At 35.9% G+C, this 17,174-nt stretch overlaps 1 protein-coding gene across 5 annotated transcripts in view; it reads right to left on the bottom strand.

Moving 5' to 3' along the window:
- The window catches only part of PTPRQ (protein tyrosine phosphatase receptor type Q), a 129,583-nt gene that overhangs the window by 51,408 nt on the left and 61,001 nt on the right, over positions 1-17,174 (bottom strand). For 4 of the 5 annotated variants that reach the window (XM_068999669.1, XM_068999644.1, XM_068999652.1 and 1 more), the window contains 6 exons: positions 14,159-14,324; positions 13,401-13,691; positions 12,893-13,168; positions 11,939-12,090; positions 10,974-11,115; positions 9,110-9,379 (listed from right to left, as the gene is read on the bottom strand). In XM_068999669.1, the coding sequence (XP_068855770.1) occupies positions 9,110-9,379; positions 10,974-11,115; positions 11,939-12,090; positions 12,893-13,168; positions 13,401-13,691; positions 14,159-14,324 (1,297 nt within the window). The remainder of the gene's footprint in view (positions 1-9,109; positions 9,380-10,973; positions 11,116-11,938; positions 12,091-12,892; positions 13,169-13,400; positions 13,692-14,158; positions 14,325-17,174) is intronic. The other variant, XM_068999659.1, reaches the window with a different exon arrangement.

Genomic DNA, 17,174 nt, shown 5'->3' with positions numbered 1-17,174 from the left:
CTTCCCATAAACTTTGATTCCATTTATTTATATACAGGCTATATTCATGTCCATGAGAGAGAAGCAGCGCATATATGTACATAAATATACATGTACATAAATAGACATGTATGCACGTTTACCCTGCCTGCATTGAGTCAGTAGTGTACTCCCAGCTTTCACAAACTAGATGCAACATATGGTTTTGTGCTATATCACATAGTCATAGAGAAAGCTAACATTATCTCTAAGACTCTGTAAGATAATACTAATACTCTCTATGGAAAAACTGTGCCGAGAAATCAGCTCAGAAATCATTGTGTGCACTTAGCTTTAAAGAGTGCTTTAGAGTCTTTGGGGGAAGAGGTATTGTTGGTAAAAGAAAAACACGTGATATATCCTCAAACTGAAACTGAAGAAGTCCCAAGGCTTACATAAAGAAGAAAAGGATCCCAGACCAACATTACTGGGGAAGAACAGAGAAAACACTCCTTTTTCTTTTCTTTCAGCCTTATGGAAATATCTGATCTTTGCTTTTGTCTGCAACAATTTGTTTATTAAAATCATCACAATATACGAAGCTGAAACTTCTCCATTAAATATGGATATTTAACAAGAAATGTAAATTCTGAGTCAGACAAAGCTGTTTTGATGAAAAGGTTAAGAATTTAAAATCCCTTCAAATGAGCCCAAAGCAAGTGGAGTCTGCAGGAGAGGGAGTAGGCAGAGAAACATGTGCCTTCCCCTGTTCTTCCATTCAGCTCTCAGGCACAAGTACACAACAGCACAGCATGCAACAGCCTCATAGGTTCCCATCTTGTTACACACTAACCAGACACAGAACAAGAGCAAACTATATAAAAAAAAAAAGTCTTTGCTATAGACAACTTCCATCATTTTACAGCATGCTATCAAAATTAAAGTTGTTTTGCTCTGTTGTTATTAACATGAGGATAAGTACAGAAAGTAGTAAAAAACCTCAAAACATGCAGTACCATTCTTCCTTGCTCAGATTTGTAGATGTAATACTCAGTCCTTTCACTTTCAAAAAAATTAAGCACTGCAATATTTTCGTAAAAACTCTATAAACTGCATTAGTATTTGTGTAAATTACAAGAAATGGCCTAGTTTGACCTAGTTTCTGGAAAATAAAAGCAGAGAAATGCCAAATGATTAGTAGAAAACACCTGTATTTTTCCTCTATAAATCCTCTACTGTAGTGTAAGCTATTAATACCTCTTAAGATACTGCAAAAATATAAATTCTTACACATTCAAATATGATAATGATAAAATGTGGGATAGAATAGAAGACTGACTGTTGGGCTATATTCCAATACAGAAACGGGGGTTTGCCATAAAGTGGATAGTAATTGGTTGCTTGGAGAGTGTCAATAGGAAGGTGGAAATATATACCTTCACTTGCTCAAATGTGCAGCTGGTTAAGCCCTGGCTGGCACAACTGCAGTCTCTGCACCTAAAACAAGGCAGGTTAAAGAGGATAGTCACAGATATAGAAAGAGCAGTGCCCATGGTCTAGACACAATGGTGGCCTTTCTTTCTTAAGGAGAGTACCTTGTTCCCTCAGTTTCAACACAGATGATGACACCAAAAATAACTGAGAGTTAGCAATTTTGCAATAAGGAAGGAAAAGACACTTGTCTTTCATAGAACTAGAAATTATATGAGGCAAAATGGTGGTGGCTTTGATTTGTGCACTCTCCCACAGACAAACAAAATTCTAATGAATCCAGCCTCCATATGCTTTCCTTGTATTTGGAAAAGAGACAAACTCACTGAAAGTGGGGGAAAGAATGAACAGTGGAGAAATTATGTTTCTCTTTCTATCTGTCCTTTTACCCACTGACTACTGAGGGAGCCCATACACACTATCTTCACAAGGCTGAAGATAATGTCTGTGATTATCCCATTAAGCAGCACTACATGAAAACCACCATTTTAAAAGATAAACTTGCAGGTATCCAGATAGCAGACAATCAGAAAAGCATTTCCTCTTTTACACAAAAGCTTTGATAGCTATTTTATGTTGTCATTTTTCCAGTTAATGAAGACCTATATAAAAAAAATATTTTGAACCCACAGAATCGAGGGTCGGTCAGCAGAATTCACAGTAAAATTTTCTGTCAGTGCCTAGACAGACCTTTAAAATGGAATCAGAGCCTTAAAGTCAGTCAGTTTAAGATCAAGCTAATTTTGTCTCCTTCCTTGTGTAGACAAATCAAACATAAATGTAATCACTCATTAGAACAAATAAAAAGATGTGATCTGAATCTGGAGCAGATCAAAGAGCTTTGATCCTAGGGCCACAGTGAAGAGCAGTGACACCCAGCGGCACAGTATCTCTTGAACTTGATGATTGTGTTCAGACAATTTCAAGACAGCTATGCTATTGGGTTACAGATACAAAAAGGATTACAATTACTCTAGCATGGAGAATCAGATTTCCATTCCTCAAGAATGACTAAAATTCCCCCAACTTTTCTGTCCACAGATGGTACTGATTTGAACAAACCATTCCATGCTTCCTAGAGTAATCATGCAGCTTGTCTAAATTTTCTAAACGTGACTTAACTATGATAAAGTGATCACAGTTCACACTAAAAATTATGGAAGCCAGAAATTGCATCTTTTTCAATTATTATTTCAGGTTTCATTGGAACTGTATAAAGATTACCTATTCTTAAACACTGACACCTTGACATGTACCTACTGGGAACTTTATTATTAATCCAAACTTCCAGAAAGGTGTACTGAAAGAAAAGGCATGAAAAAGGTTGTGAGTGTGGTATTGTAAGGCACTAATTGCTGAGGACTGTGCTCTGATTAGCTAGTGGGAATTCTTATCCTAATCCCAAGTTTGAATTTCCCAAGAATCATACATAAGATCCCTTAAGTCTCATCACATATCTCACAGTCTTTTCCTATTGTATTATGTTGCACTTGCTATAATTCAGCTATGTCTGGGAGTAGGGAGTTTTTCTGAGTCTGAAACATTTGGTGCAATGTACTCCATCTAATTTTCCATTTAATAGCTTCTAATTCAGCTTCTGAGGGCCAGCTGGGGAGCTGGCAGAGAGGCTAGCCATGAAATGCTAGTGAATTCAGTTTCTGGAGTGGAAGAGGAACGAGGTATTTTCAGGTTCATCTACCATTGTTCATAAGATGCCTAAATTTCAATGAAAAGTAACTGAAGTCAGGTCCACATGCAATTTTAAGCTCCTAAAACCTATTTACATGCCTGAACTCTCACTGAAGTTGACAGAAGGTTAAACACCTAAATAGAAGTTACTTTGGCAGATCTTGGCTCGATGCTTGTCTGGCTGCAATGCTAATCAAAGCTGGTGGACTGCTCTGAGATCAAGCTTTTATTTGAGAACCTAAATGGAAGAAAATTCTTGGTAGAAAAAGCACTAGCACAGTGCAAAGACTCACATCAAGTTGAAATTGGCCAGTGGAACTGTTTTAAACTAACAAAAACATTTAGTAGAAAAAACCTTATTCACAATGCAAAGATAACCTAAGGGCAGCAAAGGACAAACACAAATCTGCTGAGAAAAGCGAGGTTATGGCTTTCTGTGAAGACTTTTGTGGAAAGCAACAACTACAGCTGCACGGGCCATGAACAGAAGACGGTAATATGATATGGCATAGTTCCTAACGAAGTTAATAAAAAAAGTCTGCCTACAGAACAGCTGCTTGTAGCTGGAGTTTGGATTAAAAGAACTGCGGCAGCCTAGAAATCTGTTGGGTGGTATTAAGAGCATCAATAGGAGGAAAGTGAAGAACAAAGTAGAACCGACAGCAGTGGGCACACACCAAAAAAAGTCTTCAGAAAATAGAATAAGTGAAAAGAAAATAAATATTCTGTATTGATTATCTCTATTAAATTTTGAAAGCTTAGTTACACAAACGAGTTCCATGGATTAAGATGATAACCCTGACCATACTAAATATTAATCTAGTATAGACAGCTAGCTGCAGGGGTACTCATTGTGATATAAAGTCCTGCTTAGTATGAAAAGGTACATCATAAATAGGACCCAAATTATTTTGCTAACATAAAAATATTAAAAACTGTAGAGTATTTTTCCCATGACTTGGGACTGACATTATCAGACATGCTTTAAAGGAAATTGCACAGTTGAGAACACATCTTAAAAGAGCCTCTCTGGACCATGTTTCTCAGTCCTTACCCATCAGAAAACTCAGTCTCCAACTGTGGGATCTAAGTACTGAGGAATCAAATCCTGCAAATCTAGAGAGAAATGTACTCCTTTAAGCTAAAAAGAGAAGTACTGAAAAGCTGTCCGTACTCAAGTCTTAAATGTTCATCTTTCCATTAAACTAAAACACTCTCTGCTTTTCAGTAAACATTATATTTGACCTGTCAGTGCTATCCATGTCAGCTTTGTACATATATGTCACTACCATTTCTTATATATCAATGCAGAGTTGACCTAGTCCCTACAAAAAAGAAAAAAATTCCTTTATCCTATACTATATTAATAATCTATTTTTATCAACCTCCTTATAAAAATAACACCAGTACAATTTCATTGGCCAATGAAATCAACCAAGTCATCACTGTATTTTTCTAGTGAGGATTTGCCATCAACATCAGAGCCATTAACTTAAATTTGGACCAAACAACTAATCAGAAAATGTAAAAAATCCACATTACATAAAGCAAATTACGTCTGGGAAAAAAACCAGTTATCTTGGAAAGAAGAGTTTGAAAGATTCTTATTCCTGATTCACTCTACAATTTTTGGATGATTTTACTTTAATACAATTTGGAAATGTGAACTTGCATCATGGATTGAACATGGGGACATGACAGGGGACACCAAAGCTCTGCCATTTGCAATACAGTGGCTCTGCAGAAGGCTGATTTCTCAGGATTACCAGGCCAACACACTGCACTGCACATCTTCCTTGCAGCCCTAAGAACCATTCAAGGCTTCGGATTTAAATATTCTTACGGTACATCACGGTCATCTGTTGTTTTCTTCACTAGTTAATGAGGAAAATCATGTAAGTCCAACTCTGACCTGTCATGAACTGACAGATTCTGAGAAAAAGATTTATGGTGAAGGAAACAGCATTTCCTTGGATATGAAGGAGGCTTTAAACTCTTGCAGTATTTTATGCTTCTCGAAGGTCTTCATTAAAAAAGCCCACCTTTTCCAAAGGGAACCTCCATACTGGAGATACAAATCCAGAATCTTTAAAGTGTTCCTTGTGCAGAGAGTAAAGCCATTTTGTGCACATGTAACAAAAGATGATGTTAATTTGTCACCTCCACACCAAAAGACCAGAGAAACCTTCCCATCACCAATTCCCTTAGGCACTACTTTATTCACAAGGCATACTTCTGTGTACAGCTACAAGTTAGCAATGGCCAGGAAAATGAAGCCCAGATTAAGTTTAAAAATGCTTCTTAGACAAATTTCTAGCCATATTTCTTTTAAATGTAAGATATGAATGAATCTCTGTTTAGCAGAAAACAAATGGTAAGGACTGTCACCAGAGTACAATGGGGGCCTCAACCTCTTCTAAGGTTGTGTTCAGGTATAGTATTAAGTATGAATAGCAGTAAGGGAGAGAAGTGGGGGGATTCCTCTGTGTGTCTTAATACCACAATCAATATGAATAATATCCCCAGAAAATAATGAAAAGTCTATAAAGAAAAATCTAAATTAAAAAAATTTAAAACAGAAGCAGTTTTCTTTTTATTATTTATTCTTTGAATATCCGCAAGCAGCTTTTTTAATTGTTCTATTTTTATTGCAAACTAAATGACTGTTACACTCTTCCCAGATTTGTGAGTTAGCTGAATATTCACAGCTTTAGTGTGCCTTTTAGAGAAGTTTCCTACTATTTTATGGCTCTCTCGCGCTTCTAAAAATTCACTCAACCTTAATGAAATTTCATTTTAGTATGTGAATTATCTTGCAAATAATCCAAGGATAGCTATTCAGTCATAAAATCCTAACTCACTTATGCATGTGTATGTATACTATATTGTATTTCATAACTTTTATAATGTATTTAATCACAAACTAATACTACCACTACAAAGCTGATGGCTTTTATAACATACTGCAGCCTGGCAGTATGTTATAAAAGCAGAAGTGGTTTACCGTGACAGGGGAGCTAGATTAGACACAAAACACTACTAATCTCCTCATAAATTTAAGCTTCGTGATTCATGTTTAATTGTACCCAGATATGAAAAAATTTACCTCAAAAAAAGACAAATAATCTTGCCAAGAATTTAAAGGTCAAATGCTGTGCAGTGAGACACTGAGCCAAATTCGATTTCACTTTATGTCAGAAATAAATGCATTGTCAGTGACTCAGTTCTGGCTACATATTCTGTGACTAATCTTAGACCACCATAAATAAGAAGCTGACAACAGCTATTAAACTGTTTCCATTCCCATCCATGAATCTCCGGTTCCTAGTATCCAGTCACTACAAAACAATTCATGCAAACACACAGCTAAGGAAATGTCCTAGTAATAACTAGTTGGTTGTAATTATGACTAAGCAACAACAAAGCAAGAAAGGGACTGTGCAGTGTATATGGCAAAAAGTACATGTGTTGTACTATAAATCTTTCACTTAGGAAAACTCCCAGTGATAAGACACATGAAACAAATGTTGCTACAAAATAAAGACTGGTTTGGTTATTTTCCCTGCTAGCACAACTCTTTATAACATGGACCACGAGACACTACTAGTCTCTCCCTCAAGCCCAGGCTTAATATACAGCTTTCTCAGTCTTTCCTCAAGGACTAATTAAAAGATAACCCCAAATTTCTCAGAAATCCCAACAATTACCTTTCTCAGGTGTCAGGCTTCTTTAACGCTACAGGAAGACTTTCCCCCATCTTCCAAGATGTGAAGCACTTGGGAAGCCTCCTGTTCTTCTCTGTTACCAGAGGGTAACATCCCACCTGTACAACTATCTCCCAGTCTGAACTCCATCCCCAGGTTCAGTCGTGCCCTAGCTCTGAGGGTTGGCTGTTCAGCAGCCAGGGTGTAAAAGAAAGCTTTGAGAGTTTTGGCTGCGTTTGAAAAGTGTCCGGAAACGCAGGAGCACACACATCCACATCAAGCACAGCAGCTAAGCTCACTACATTATTTCCAGCCAACACTGTAAAATGTTATGTATGCTCATGTCTAACACTTAAACAATGCCTTTATCTTTTCAAAACTGGATTTTGAGCCCTACGGATGAACAGAAGTTTCTGAGTAAACAAGATGACCCAGGCAGAAGTCTTAAATTACCAAGGTTCTGGAAAGAAAGGGACCAGGAGGGATCACAAACTGGCAGCATTTCTAGGCAAGCAGTTGATGAGGAAGACAATTTAGAAAATTTTCATCAGAAATGCGTAGGAATATGCCACATCATAGTTCAAATAAGAGACATGCCCAGGCTTTAGTGGGATAGACTGCATCATGAAGAGGGGTAACCATCAAAGTACAACCCTGGCTATTTTCACAATGTTGGCCAAAATCTGCCAGCAAGTGGACACCCTGCTTGTCCTCATTTGGAGCTCATCCATTTGATCTGGAACCAAAGCAGCAGTAGTTCAGCTGACAGCACAGACATGGTCTAGATTCATTCAGACATGCACATCCATAAGTCTAATTTTAAGAATTGTGGAAATCAAAGCTCATAATGGGGCACCGAGGCTTTGTAGACAGGAGGGATACAATGGAGGTGCATGCTACTCAGGAAACTAGAAACAGGAATTCTAAGAGTAAGGGTACGTCTGATCTCCTCCAAGTTCAATGTCTGACTCAAGTCTGCACAGCAGAGCTGCTCCCCTCCACTTGTCATCCTGAACCAAAACCTTGTTGCTGACACAGATTCTTGTGTTTATTATTTGACAGATCTGAGAAAACTCACTCTTTCAGTTAAAGTATATATGGGAATGGGTGCTGCAACTCATCTTTTAAGTTATTGAATAACTTAGTAATAAAGTATTGCAAAAGCTAGGTTTGGTTTCTAAGTCTCGAGGGGTACAGTTGTGGTCCTTTATCCCACCCCTGTGTTTCCTAATTATCCAGCTGTTCTGAAATAGAGACTTCCTCAACTCTATTGCATAATTTGATATCACTTAAGAAAACACCAAAAAATGAGCTAAATGCAGTAATTGCTCCTGTAATTTAGCAGAAAAGTGAAATCTTTTCTGAATCTTTCTTGCTGAAAATAATTTTTTTAATTTTTATATGAAATTATAACCAAAGAAGAAAAAAACCCCAATAAATAGTCCCAAGCGTAGAAATTATCCCTGACTGAAGAAAAGGCCTGAAACAGGCCTTGGCTTCCTGGATTGAGAATTGAACTCCTCTCCAATTTCAGTTTAGAAGATAGGTACATAGCTGTTCACACAGAATTGACACTGTATTTTGCACAGAATATCATCTCCATGTTTCATATGTCAAGTGAAAACACAGCCAAGATTAGGTGAAGTGTGAAGTGTGTGTGTGGAGAGAGAAAGTAAGACAGATTTTGGGTAACAATTTTTCACTTCAACGCCAGAAAACCTGTCTACATTTTTCTTTGGATTTAGCTCACAATTTTCTTTCTTGTTTAAAAAAATCCTAACCATCAAAAGTTATGACAAAGTCTGCTTGTAGAAGCTAAATTCTTCTCAATTTCCTGAATTCTGAACAGCTTTATTATCAATGAATTCATACCACTGTCAGCTAGTAAAAACAAAACAACAAAAATTTCACTCCCAAAAATATTTTCAGACTTACAGTCTCAAATATCCTAAATACACTAGGAATAAGGCAGATACTATAAGAAAAAAAGTAATAGTTGATCATAAATCAATAAAATAACTATTCAAACTCACACAGAAAAATGTGTTCTCTCTGTGTTTTTTAAAATGGCAATTTACTCTCATCACTAGGTGGGTTCTAAAACAGGACAAAGAGGAAGCCCTGTTTCTCTTCATTCACTATTAGCAAGAAATTTAAACAACAGAGTGATTTAACTGCCTGTATTGAAGCAGGCTTTTTATGCCTGCTTGTTTCATAGTCATCATTTAAATTAAATTTAAAAAATTAACTTGAATAATTTTAGTTACCTTTTTCTGGAAGGGTGCTGGCATTGCATATCTGTTCTTCACCATCACCAGCAGATGTTGCAGCTTTTATTTTAATTTCATAAGTAACATTAGAAATCAGATTTCTAAAAGTATGCAGTGTATCATAAGATGAAAAATTTGTAGAATTTCCTTCAACAGTTATGATGTAATGTGTAATTACACCGTTGGCTGAAGCAGGAGGGTCCCACTGCAATAGGATTGATTGCCAACTCGTTGCAATACAATGAAAGTTCTGTACAGCATCTGGCACTTAAAAGATGCACATGCACCAAAGATTAACACATATACACATTAAAATTGTAGTCACAGAACAATATCATTAGAGAAGCAAACCCAATGTTCATAGCAAGAGTCAAACACTGCAGTTTCAGACAAATTAATAAAAGAAACACATTAAAGGAACAAAAGTATGTCTTTGTCCTCATTAGATTGTTCATTTCCAACTACTATAAATGTGACCAATGTTAGTTCTCGAGACAGAAGAGGCCATCTATCTGGCTTTTTCCTAGTTGCGTGCTTCAGTTTTGTTTTCCTGACAAAACTTTTGCTTGTATTTTCACCATGATTTTTTAAACATGGTGTTTATAACATACATAATATACATACTCCATATACCTACTCCATATACATAGCAACCACATCAACAGCAGAAGTTCCTTATTTATCTGTTCCCTTATTTATGTCAGCCTTATTTCTTTCAGGGACTATATCGCACTTCTCTGTACATAAGTCACTGGGCAGGTTTCAGAGCTTTCATATGAATCATTTTATCTTACTGTTCCCCATCTATTTGCTGGTTCCAGCAGAAGAAAATTTTTAAATGCTCATAAAAAATTAATGAAGGTAGAAAATATAATAATCATGTTGAAAATAGAGCAATTACTTATGAACAATTGGTTAAAGAGAACTGAAAAAAGTACCACAAGTATGGAATGTCAGTGATGAAATGAAACAACTGACAGATGACCATGGTTCTTGAGCAGGACCACCTTCAGCAGCATGGGTCCAATAGCCAAACTGAACCAGCTTAGTGATGGTCCAGATTTCTGATGGTGTTGTAACTCTTGGGTACAATAAACAGCATAACTTTTTCCAAGAACCTCTGGTTTACCAGTTCTGGAAAGAATCTCTCACTGGAAGCATGATCTTAGCAAACCTGTAGTCATCATATGGGATCTTTTGATATTTTGTCTGCTCCCTTTGCTAATGGTGTAAAGGAACCTGGGAGCCCCCTAACCCATGCTAGTCCCCTGGCACTGACAGCCCTTACAGAGCCGGGGGGTTGCTCTGACCTGGCAAAGGAGCTACAGTTTTGCACGATGGCCAGTTTCACAAACCCACAGGCTCTCTTTAGTGAAAGTTAGGTATTTCACTTTTATTGTCTAGCTTCCATCCTAAAATAAATTATAAAAAAAAAAATTAAAAATTTCTATTTGTCTAATACAATTTCCAGTCCATTTGCCAATCTTTTGTCCAGCTGCTTTTGATACTGCTAATGTTTCAGTTATTTTCATAGGGATCTGAATTACTGCTTTGATCTGCAAAGACTGATACCTATCTAATTTTCCTCCCTTTATCTGTGTTGCTATTAAAAGATTTATAGTAGCCATATAAGCCTCTCATTTCAGATGAGGGCATTTTTAATTCTACACTTCCGAAATCAAACTTCAAACCCAGTCTACAACAGGAATGTGAATCGGTGCTACACAGGCAAGAGACAGTGAGGTAGTGTTAGGTTGTGTTTTCTTTGGAGAGATGAGGAAGACTTTTGTTCAGCCATACAAGGAAAATAAATATAAATATATTTAAACAGAACTCCAGCTTAGAAAAAGTCACATCTAACCTGATTCCATCGTTGTAAATTGGACAGCATTACTGAACTGATTGCCATTCCCAAGCTTGGTAAATGCAGAGACACTGATAAAATAGGGGCTGTATGGTTCTAACCCAACAAGGTTCGCCTCATGGTTTGAACCTGAAATGTTCTTAAGGAAGGAAAAATTATTAGTACACAATTAATCTCTAGGAACATTGCGGGCTTCACCTTGAACCTACTGAAATGAACAGAGGATTTACAGCCATAGTTTTGCCTCTTTCACTCTGAGTAGCTTTCAGTCAAATACTGAAAACCCTTTCCAGCTTCACATCAATCCCTCTTACCTTCTACTTCCTTACTACACCTCTGCAGTGGAAGAGATAGCTTCTAATTTCTTTTACTTTACCTTAACTAGATACATAGATTGATGAAGAATTTTTTTATTAAAAAAAAACCTAAAACCTACCACTCAACTCCTTGGACCTGTTTATGCAAGGCATGTTTGAACGTGAACATTTATATAGCAGCTATTTCAGTTACAATTTACTCAGTTATTCTTATTCTGCATTTTTTTTTAAATGAAGACCTCTGAACAGTTTTACTATTTTATAAGATGACTAGGAATTACTGTCTTTTTGAATCTTGAAAGTCCATAGATATTAAATAGCTAAACAAAGGTAGCCACAAGGCAAGTAACTTCTGTCATTTTCTAACATCAAGCTTACACTAAAATACAAATTAAGATTACTAAATCTCACCATTAGTGAAACATCAGAAGCTCAAAGCAAGTTAACATCAAACAATTTTTTTCTGTTTCATTTGAAAAGTTGAATTACAGGTATGGTGGGAAGGGAATTAAACTGTCTCAGCAAATAGGAATTTATAGGAACTTCATAATTCTAGGAGCATGATATTTAAAATATTTGCGATATCATTTTTCCTAAAGCATGAAAAAATATTTTAAAAAATTATACACTCAATTAAAAACATACCCAAAAAAATAGTTTTTCAGTGTTGTTCTGATAAATCTTAAAATTATATCTCATAATAACACCATTTGACTGGGGACTTGGATCCCATTTTAGCCACACAGAATCTGCGGTGTAGTTGATAATGGTCAAGTTCTGGGGTGGAGCTAATGGCACTGCAAAAGAGAAATGCTATTGAGTTCCAAATCACAAATAATCCAAACAAAACAAAACACTTTGCACATGCAGAGAACGTAGGTACTTTTGTTTACATTTGTATCTAAACTCAAGCTAACAGTACTTCATTGTTATTTCAATCTTTCTTCTTCTTCTTTGACATGAAACAAATTCCATTAATCCAGAATACATGTTTAGTCAGCAAGGGATCTTCTTAGAGATCTAACAAAACTATTAATCACTTAAACATCCCTACTGTCAGAACTAAGACATTTACAAAAGCCATATTACATATATAACTGGAATGAGGTATACTTTGCTTTCTACATCATATATGGAGCACAACTGATATATTTAAAAGATATGTCATTTACCATGCAGCAGAGCTAATGGCACTGCAAAAGAGAAGGTCCATGTAAAGGAAAACTGTGTCAGTTTGTCAGAAATATTTACATGTTTTATCATTTTTCAATTACATGGGCAGATGAAGGGAAAGGTACTGTTGCTTGCTTCAAAATCCCTGACGCTTTGCAAACAATAACACATTCCAAAGGCAAAAGATATTTCTTCACGGAGTTATTTTTGTAATCCTACGCAGAATGTGACCTCCTCTTGCACAGTGTGGCAGGAGGAGGAGCACTCAGAAACACTTGTCTTGCAGTGTTTCCTTCTGAAAGCTCTTCACCCACAGACCAATGGAAAATTAATTCTTCATTTCAACAGGTCTGATGCTCAGATCTAAGATGGATGCAGGAACATAAGGCTGATATTTTGAAGTTGGTTACAATTGAATTTTCTCACCTGACTCATCTGTGTAGAACTGAAGCACAGCAGATGGACCGGGTCCTTTTATTGTTCTTGCAGCTGCATAAATGCTGTACAATGTGAATGGCAGAAGGTCTTCCAAGATGATAAAATTATTGGTGGTAGAGAATGAGTTATTCCTTTCTGGCCCATATAGGTTTAAATCATAACGTATTATAATACCATTTGGCTTAATAGGAGGGTCCCATGAAAGCATAACTGAGGTAGTTGAGAGATTTGAAAATGTTTTGATTACAGGTGCTGATTCTGGGACTATATGAAGAAACAATAAAGAGAAAAACAAGGATAACCTCAGAAAAATAAGAGTTAGAATGAAAAATTCCATTTCATGGTGTCAAAGCAGAAATGTGTAGCAGCTGTTTGTGTCACTGTATAACAAAAAAACTTTAAGTGACACAAGAAAATTAAACACATTTTTTTTTCTTTTAGAAAGTTATTTGGGGTTTTTTTATACATTTCCTTAGGAATTAATAAAAAATCTTACCATCTTCATCAGTTCTTATATGAAGACTTAGAGCATGCCGTTCGGAAGATCCTTTATCAGTGGCTGGTGTGATTTTCAGAATGTAATCAGTATATTTCTCCAGATCATCAAAAATTATGCTCATGTTGTAAGTAAGGAAAGATAATGTCTTACTGGTTCCCAGTTGCATTAAACTTAGAGAAACATGAAAGAAGACTAAGCCATTTGGCTGGGATGGTGGAAGCCAGCTTACATTTACAGAAGATGAGGAAATGTTTTGATAGACCAGATTTTCAACAAAACCTTCTGGGACTATGAGAGATAATAAGCAAAAAATTAAATGCATGGATTACAGTAATAAAACATCCAAACCCAAGCCAGAAATAACTGTTCAAAATATAATTAGTCTGAAAATGTCAGTTGTAATATTTTTTACAACTTTTAAAAATGATTTTTTGTTTCAATATCAAAAGAAAAATAGTTGAAGGCATATATGAATAATCATCTCTGTTAAATTTGTTTAAGAAAAGAGTCTTAATGACAGCTTAAGACAATAATTTTATTGCTTGTATACACAGAGGCTTTTGAGCTATGTTAGTATTTCAAAGACTTAGATCAAAATGCCCTCCTGGCAAAGATAAATATTGCAGCATTCAAAACCGCTCAATGATATGTTTTTGACTTTGCCATCATAACAGTAAAATAATTTTTAAGTTAGAGAATATTTAATAAATATAAGCACTGATATACAATGAGCACTAAAAAAGTTATTAACTTACTATCCTGATCTGTGTGCACATCTATTTTTTCGCTGGTTTTGTTTCCATCTCCAAATGCTGTGCTTGCAGTTAACCATAAAATATAATGGCTGTATTTTGCCAAGTCATCCAGCACTACAAATGGAGATACACTGATGTTGCTGTCATTACCATGACTTGTGAAATTCTAAAGGGAAAAAAAAAGAAAATGTTACCGCTTAAAATGCTTTTAATCACTGATTTCTCTTTCTAGTTCCCCATTTAGCCATCACCACCAGCATCAGCAGCAGACATGATTCACCATAGTATTCAGAAGACATAAACCTATACTTTGACTCCTAATGAGTACTGATTTTTGCTGAAATACTCGATTGTATGATGTCTATTTTTACTGCTTGTAATACTACAGAGTACATAATTGTCTTCTCCTCTTGTTTGTAATTGTTGAATGCCAGTTCAGAGATTAAAACTGTTATATTCCAGTGTGTTTATCCATATTTCATCCAGAAAATTACAAAAAAAAAAGCAACATCTACTAATTGCTCATAGATTACCTGAATCACGCATGCCTTGGCTGATCATTATTAATCAAATCAAAGGTCTTCCCTCTCTAATCTATTTTTATGAGAGTAGATTTTGAACTTAAAACTTTCAGTCGCAGAGATCTCACTGCATCACTTGATAAACACTTCCTTTTGTTAGTTGTCCCTCCCAATAAAAACATGCCATTATCTCTAAGAAAATGTCTATAGTGAGTGGACCGTGTTAAAACAAAGGCAGCAACAGAATTTTTTTCCTTTCTTCAGTTACTTGCTAATGAAAGGATAGCAGCAGAACCTAGACCCACTTTCTTTTGAACTGTGTAAGAAAATGTCACTAATACTGTGACTACAGCAATAGGTTAGTGCTTCAGATCAGCACTTCTAAGGAGGCTATTCCTGTTTAGAATCAACAACTTTGGAAGATGAAAAGAAAAACTATAAAGCATATTATTTATGTAAGTTCAGCTATACCACATAAGCGAATGTGTTTAATCATCCACTGCTTTACAGGAACCTGACTTAGAGGATCCAACACAATTTGTTTCATGATTTGAAAATTGTTGAGAAGTTATTTAGCCCATAGGCATATTCAGATCAAGCATTGGGTCAAATCTTTGCTGCTGATTCAAAGAGCCAGTAGCATTCCTCTCTGACAGCCACATTGTTCCATTGAGCAGATGGCATGGACAGCACTTCTCAGGACCAAAGAAGTCCTAATTTTTCTACATAGCAACATTTTCAGGGTGAGATTTATTTTTCCTAAGCCCCTGATGAATTCCAGCTATTTGGCCAGCCTCCTATTTTTGGTGTTAGATCTAATCCACATCCTCCACTTCTTTAAAAACCAAGTTAGCTTTCAAGTAAATGCTTTTCTGAAAAAGTGAGGCTGTGAGAGCAAACTTATTAAAGCAGGAGAAAGGCAACAGAAATATTTGGATGTTAAAATTTAGAAATACCACATATAAGCACAGACATGCTAAAACTGCATACTGAAAAATGGATTATATTTCCCATGAGGAAAGTTCCTACTGAAGAAGTCACTGTTATGTGCCCTATCACAGCTGAATCAATACTGTATAAACTGATAGTTCAGTACACAATCTTGATATCTGTCACCAAAACATATCAATTTATATATTTAATGCAACACATCAATATTTTTTATGGGCAAAATATTTTTATTTTTTCAGAAAACAATAGGTGACACTCTCATCCATTTCCCTGAGATTCTTATACCTGTACCTGAGACCTAGTTTTGCCTGCAGTCACTAGTACTTACATAACATAAATAAGTAAACAGTTTGTTTGGCAGTGAAAATTTAAGCCTTTTTTTTTGAATGCAGAACAGAAGCTAAACAAATTGTGAGTACAAATTTTTATATCCACTCCTATTAACTGAATATATGCACGCTGTTAGTTTTGCCCAAAAGATTAAGTTAAGCCAACATCAGTCAAAATACAAAAAAATCCACCTAAATATATTACTTTCTTCTAAAATTAGCTTGGATTTCACACTAGCTTCATACCTAACTGAAAAAGGCTGGAAAGAGCTTTGTGTTACATTTGGTAGGTTAAGATACTGGAAACAGTGGATCCAATTCTCAGGTATTTAATTAAACTTTCTAATACTTAAGCAGGGTATGACAGAATACATCATCTGGCCCAGAAGAAGCATTTTAATACCCTCTTTTTGTTATTCTTCTTATTATTATTATTGCTGTTAGCAATGATTAGTAATTTATAACATCTAATAATGAGACTTTTTTTAATAAGCCCTTAAATAATAACCTGAGTATTCAAGGTAAAAATGTCAAGGCTACCACATCAATTTTTGATCCTAGATTTAATGGGAGTTTATTGGTATGAACAGCTGAAAATTCAACTCTTAGTTTAAAAAGCATACCTTTACAATTTAGCCAGCTGTCTGGCAGTTAAGGACTCAGTGAACCAACGTGAATATTATTAACAGGGTTTTGGTGGGTCAACAAAAACTATTTTGAGAGGTAGTTCCTTTACTTTGAGGAGCCCAAGGAGTGGAGACTATCTCAAACTACTGATATGACAACATATTAGGAAAAAAAAGGAACACATAATTAAGAGTAACAGTGAGCAGGAAGAACTGTGTGGGTACAAACTGAGAAAAGATGAAACTTGTACTAATTGTACCCTGGGGATAGAACACTATAGGAAGTTTTACAATTAACTGTGGCTGCAGATGAAAGCAAACAGCTTAGGATCTTTGGCTACAGCTGAAGAAATTCTTCCTTCTGTCCCTTTCTTCATCCATACATGAAAGAAGTTTCGACATAGCAAAGTATCAGATTATTAAAAGCAGCTAAGTGTAAGCAATACACTCAAGCCATGAAAGTGTCAGCAGAAACTAGTATCTTCTTCACCTCAGGAAGCGGCGGATATTTCCAGGGGCATAAAGCTGTAATTAGCTGTATATGGAAATATGGTGATGCTCTTCTTCACTTTTAACCTTTTTCCCCTGT

Source organism: Aphelocoma coerulescens, chromosome 1A (genome assembly GCF_041296385.1).
Source record: "Aphelocoma coerulescens isolate FSJ_1873_10779 chromosome 1A, UR_Acoe_1.0, whole genome shotgun sequence".
NCBI lineage: Eukaryota > Metazoa > Chordata > Aves > Passeriformes > Corvidae > Aphelocoma > Aphelocoma coerulescens.
The sequence above is the reverse complement of the archived record's forward strand: the minus strand, read 5'-3'. Positions and strand labels throughout refer to the sequence as shown.